The sequence below is a fragment of the Macaca mulatta genome, chromosome 20, assembly GCF_049350105.2.
Source record: "Macaca mulatta isolate MMU2019108-1 chromosome 20, T2T-MMU8v2.0, whole genome shotgun sequence".
NCBI lineage: Eukaryota > Metazoa > Chordata > Mammalia > Primates > Cercopithecidae > Macaca > Macaca mulatta.
The window spans coordinates 19,572,390-19,578,456 of NC_133425.1; the positions used below are offsets into that span (position 1 = coordinate 19,572,390).

A 6,067-nucleotide genomic window follows, 5' to 3' on the forward strand; every position below is an offset into this window, starting at 1 on the left:
GCATGCATGAGACTTCAGTTCTTTTCAAGCTTATTTGTGCTTTGGACAGTTGATGCAATGTGATTGCTTTCTTTGAATTTTGAACATTTAGACCTTAATGCCAGTGACTTATTAATTTTTTTATATTCAATTAGAACCCCTAAGACATCAGTGAAGGGGGTTGTGCAAAATAGACAGAAGCCTTCACAGAGCAGAGTGCCTAACAGAGTGCCTGTTTCAGGTTTGTAGAAAATGAATTCCTGAAGCCCATTCAATAGAAGGAAGTGCACAAGCTGCCCCATAACTCAGGCCACAGAAGTGGAATAGATTGTCTTTCCTTGCCACCATAATTTTGGCATATTCATGGTCATCTTATTAGTGTTTTTTGGTCTTAGCATTGTATGGCAGTCAGGAAGTCTTAGTAAAAGTGTGATTCCAGTCTTGATATCTATAATGTTTCTATGGAAAGCACCATGTATTTTTCATTCTGAAAAAATTGTAGAATTTGCCATGCTTAATTCAGAAAACCTTTTTATTTAATGAATAAAAGATAATGATCATCTCTGGTGCTAAGTCTGTGCATTGTCTGTTCAGCTTGGGGAAGTGTGTCTACACATAAGGGGATAAAACTTTCTCCCTCAGACTATAAGATCACATGTGAATATGCCAGTGGGAGGAGGGCTTCATATTTTGCTCAGTCCGAGGCTTGAGCTAAATCTCTCCTTATGTTCATTATTTGAGGAGTAATAGCTAAACTAAAAACTGTGTTTTAAAATTCTGTTTATGGTGGCAAGAAGACAAACTCATTCTTGAGCTAATTCAAAGCTCTTAACCAAATGCTGTAATATTTTTTAGGTATCTTTGTTAAGATACTTTGATTAAGCTCACTTAAAAATTATGTGATCCATTTAAAAATACTTTCCAATTGTTGTGCTTTAACTATACTGCTTTCTAGACATTTACAAGAAACCTAAATTAATCACCAGGCATTGAAGATTCAACCTTTAATCAATTCTAATCTTTCCATTAATATACAATTAGGCAAATTTTAGAGCTTTTATTACTAAGTGATTTCCTTCAAATTAGGAGGAAACAAGCTATTGATCATAACTTTGAAATGATGGCTGACCTTTTGTATGTTTGTAGTGAATGTAATTCATAGTGTCACACATAGATAGGGTAATTTAAAAGGTCATCTTTGGAAATCATTGTGAGTGACAGTTAATGGAATTGTCTTAAAGGATTACATAGCTGAAGATACTGCTTACTCCAGAGGCAGTCAGAATAAGCTAGTTTGAAAGATAACCATTTGAAAGGACTCAGACCAAACACCAGACCTGTGGAATTTTAAGACATTTTCTGTTTTTCTCATGTTAATATTCTATATTGCACTGAAACCTAGCAAGTTGGAAAATCATTGAGGAATTAGTATTGTTTTGCCTGATATCAATTTACCACAGTGACTACTCTCCATGTTCTTTTCTCATGCATTTCATCTCCACTATTTGTCACTTGTGAACTTATAAGCAAAATGCAAGTACTGTTTTTATTCAGCAATACTCAACAGTATAAAGGATGTATAGGCAGTCATTGAAGTTAGTAACATACAATGAAGTTCATTATTTTGAACTATTGAGGTTTAATTGCATTGAAACATAATTATTAATACAAATGAACTTAACCCTTGAATTAACATGTACAATTAATATGTATCTAAACAAGTACAAATATCTGTTGCTGTTGTATTCTAAAGATTTACTTACACGTGAGTGCATATTTACACAATAGAAAGAGACTAAAGAATTGTATTCTTTTTTGTTTTTATTTTTATTTTGAGACAGAGTCTTGTTCTGTTGCCCAGGCTAGAGTGCGGTGGTGTGATCTTGGCTCACTGCAACCTCTGCCTCCCAGGTTCAAGCCATTCTCCTGCTTCAGCCCCCTGAGTAGCTGGAATTACAGGCGCGTGCCACCACGCCCAGCTAATTTCTTGTGTTTTTAGTAGAGATGGGGTTTTACCATACTGGCCAGGCCAGTCTCAAATGCCTGACCTCAGGTGATCCACCCACCTCGGCCTCCCAGAGCTCTGGGATTACAGGTGTGAGCCACCTTGTCTAGACAGAATTGTATTCTTTTATATAAACTGAGAGTTTGGGATACTGGCTGGTTAAAATGCTAACTATGAATCTGAACACAGGAATCCATTGTCGCTTTTTAAAATATTACTCTTTCCTGCTTAGAGTTTTAATGGTCTGAATTACGTTTTAAACAAATTTGAAATTATGTTTTGATTTGCTCTAAACAGAGGCAAATTCTTTGTTAAGCAATTTATAGAAAACTAATTTTTGTTATGATAGAATATCATACTCTTAGACTGAATTAGAATTCTAAAATGTTAAAGTACGCTGCAAAGCATTTAGTTATAGTTTTACAAACCTAAATTGCAATCTCTGATTTTATCGTAAGTGATCTTTGACTTAGTTTTAAAACACATTTCTTCATTTGATGTTTTGTGCTTGACTAGAGTTTATATAGTGAAATTCAGAAACCACTAATCAAAGCAGAGTAGGAGGTGGTCATGCAAAATGGCTAAGTAAAATAACACATCAGGTGGAACTGGGTTATCAGAGTTCTTCTAGCTCTGTTCGTTAGGCAAGTGCTCTCCTATGCCTCGGTTTTATTAGACTTAAAATGGTCATAACAATTTCTACCTCAGGATGATTCATATAATGATTAAATATGATAATGTATATTGCCTAGCTTAGTGTTTGTTCCAGAGTAAAAACTCATTAAATTGTATCATTATAGAAAACCTACCATTGAAAAGTAATACTAATTTTGCTCTATTTTTAGGAGTATATGCAGGAAAAATCCAAAGAAAGCGGCCAAATGTTGCGACAATTTAAGAAGACAACATTCATTAGGATAAAACGGGGAGGATTATTATCCATGTTATTTTCCCTGCCCAAGACTTTATTTAACCCTGGACTCTGTTTACACAGACAAAGTGACATCAGAAGGCTGAGCCCTTATCTGGATCATTTGGTCAGTTTGGTAATTCCTGCTCAACGCCCCTATTTTCCTCTTAATAATAAGTTTGGGTGAAGACAAATTAGTGTTTAGTAATTGCATCATCTCTGTGCTTACCTATACAAACCTAAGTTTGTTTTATATGCCCAGATGTCTACAGAGACCCTTTTTGTAAACATCAAGGATGTTTGGGTTTACTTTTACAGAATATTGAAAAGATAAGACAAATTATAAATAAGTTCTAAAACATAAATTTCATTATCTCTGCATAGTGATTTTTGAGTTAGATTCAAAGGGAACTTATTGCAGAAGAATCCCTTTCTCTCATTTTATAACTTTAAAAACTTGGATTAACCGCTCAAAGTCCACATTCTTTGACTTATAGTATAACCATGTAGCCAATTGTGGTCCACTAAAATCTACTACAGAAGTTAATGTGGGTCACCATTTTGGTCAGAAGCATACATTCCTGTGAACAACTAGTTGTTTTACAGAAATGTTAGGCTTCACGTTTGTTACCCCAGTACTGTTAGAAACATTTGTAGTAGGTTATAAGATCTTTCTGTGACGGGTAACAAATTTGGGGAAGACAGCACAATCTTCTTGAATGTAGCTCTTGGGAATGCATTATTACATCCATTTCTGTAAAATAATAATATGTTGCATGCAGTTATATTTTCTATTTAGTCTGTATATTTTGTTCTTCATAGTCTGTTTTTTCTAGCATGCTTGATTTAGGAGAGAATAAAGGGCTATATAAATAATAAATCCAGATTTCAGGATAAGAATATTGCCTGGTTAAAATTCTGCGTTGCTTGAAGACACCCATGTTTAAGATTTTTCATCACTAACATATCCATTAAAAGTATCCATAAATACTGGCCAGACACGGTGGCTTACGCCTGTAATCCCAGCACTTTGGGAGGCCAAGGTGGGTGGATCACCTGAGGTCAGGAGTTTGAGACCAGCCTGACCAAACATGGGGAAACCCCATCTGTACTAAAAATACAAAAATTAGTCGGGCATGATGGTGCATGCCTGTAGTTCCAGCTACTTGGGAGGCTGAGAGAGGAGAATCGCTTGAACCTGGGAGGCAGAGGTTGCAGTGAGGCAAGATTGTGCCATTGCACTCCAGCCTGGGTAACAGAGTGAGACTGTCTCAAAAAAAAAAAAAAAAAAGTATCAATCAACAAATGTTACCAAGAAAACATGACTTCATGAGAGAGAATGTCACTATTAATTTATCATACCATAATAGATATCCAAAAAGGGCTTTGTGCTTTTCACATAAAATTGGGATAGTGTATATTTAATCTAATTTAAATTTTAAAGAGATACTGGTATTTTGAAAATGCAGCCTGTACATATTCTTAATATCCTTTTAAGAATACGGAGGTGAAAATTGTTTTCTCCAATTTTCTGTGCCATTTTAAATTTAACTTTGACATCCAGCTATAGACAGAAATAATAAGCCACCCTGGGTGTAAACTTGATTTTCTTTATTGAGATGTATCATGTATTGAATGAGTGAACTAGAAAATTAGAAGATGGTCAAAAAAAGTCCAAGTGACCCATTTTTTAAAATTTATAGGCAAAGTATCAAATTGTCTTCTTAATATGATAAACTGTGCTTTATCATTCTGAAAACTCAGGATACAGCTTATTCATAGCATTGTGGGTCTCTCCAGTAAGAAACATGCTAACAGTTTTGTGCACTCTTTGTGTGGTTAATGCAAATTAGTTAAAACAAATAGTATGTTTTGGAGACAGTTAAAACTAGCTTTAGAGGAAGGATGAGAAACTTGAGTGTGTTTTTAATTTAAAGATAAAAACGTGTGTTTTACACATTTTTTTGGTGTTCATAGCTTTTTCTCATACAAGTGCCAGACACTGTTTGGTGCTTTTGATTGATTTTTATTTATATACATTTTTTTGCTTATTTTTACTTTGAGTGGAATGTTCATTAATGTAAATTGTATTTATTTTTATACTTTTATTTTTACTAGTTTTGCTTCTAGGCAAAAAGCAAAATAAACTTTTCATCTTAAAGAAAATCTAGTTTGATTGTTTTTATTTACCAGGGGAAGGACTATTAAGAAATAGATAGGCCGGGCATGGTGGCTCATGCCTGTAATTCCAGCACTTTGGGAGGCCAAGGCGGGTGGATCATGAGATCAGGAGTTTGAGACCAGCCTGGCCAATGTGGCGAAATCCCATATCTACTAAAAATACAAAAATTAGCTGGGTGTGGTGGTGCCTGCCTGTAGTTCCAGCTACTTGAGAGGCTGAGACAGGAGAACTGCTTGAACCTGGAAGGCAGAGGTTGCAGTGAGCCGAGATTGTGCCACCTCACTCCAGAGCGAGACTCTGTCTCAAAAAAAAGAAAAAAAAAGTATCAACCAACAAATGTTACCAAGAAAACATGCCTTCATGAGGGAGAATGTCACTATTAATTTATCATACCATTTCCAAAAAGGGCTTTGTGCTTTTCACATAAAATTGAGATAGTGTATATTTAATCTAATTTAAATTTTAAAGAGATACTGGTATTTTGAAAATGCAGCCTGTATACTTAATATCCTTTTAAGAATACGGAGATGAAGATTGTTTTCTCCAATTTTCTGTGCCATTTTAAATTTAACTTTGACATCCAGCTATAGACAGAAATAATAAGCCACCCTGGTGTAAACTTGATTTTCTTTATTGAGATGTATCATGTATTGAATGAGTGAACCAGAAAATTAGAAGATGGTCAAGAAAAGTCCAAGTTGTCAATTTTTTTAAATTTATAGGCAAAGTATCAAATTGTCTTCTTAATATGATAAACTGTGCTTTATCATTCTGAAAACTCAGGATACAGCTTATTCATAGCATTGTGGGTCTCTCCAGTAAGAAACATGCTAACAGTTTTTGTGTATTTTTTTTGTGTGTGTGTAATGCAAATTAGTTAAAACAAATAGTATGTTTTGAAGATAGTTAAAACTAGCTTTAGAGGAAGGATGAGAAACTTGCGTGTTTTTTTAATTTAAAGATAAAAACGTGTGTTTTACACATTTTTTTG

The 6,067-nt window shown here is 34.5% G+C and overlaps 1 protein-coding gene across 12 annotated transcripts in view; it reads left to right on the forward strand.

Moving 5' to 3' along the window:
- Positions 1-5,060, forward strand: part of CCP110 (centriolar coiled-coil protein 110) — a 30,226-nt gene extending 25,166 nt beyond the window's left edge. For 7 of the 12 annotated variants that reach the window (XM_015125734.3, XM_028841282.2, XM_028841280.2 and 4 more), the window contains one exon: positions 2,830-5,060. In XM_015125734.3, the coding sequence (XP_014981220.3) occupies positions 2,830-2,905 (76 nt within the window). In that variant the 3' untranslated portion in view covers positions 2,906-5,060. Of the gene's footprint in view, positions 1-134; positions 221-2,829 lie in introns of all 12 variants that reach the window. The other 5 variants (XM_015125731.3, XM_015125732.3, XM_028841284.2 and 2 more) reach the window with 1 other exon arrangement.
- The last annotated feature ends 1,007 nt before the right edge of the window (positions 5,061-6,067 follow it).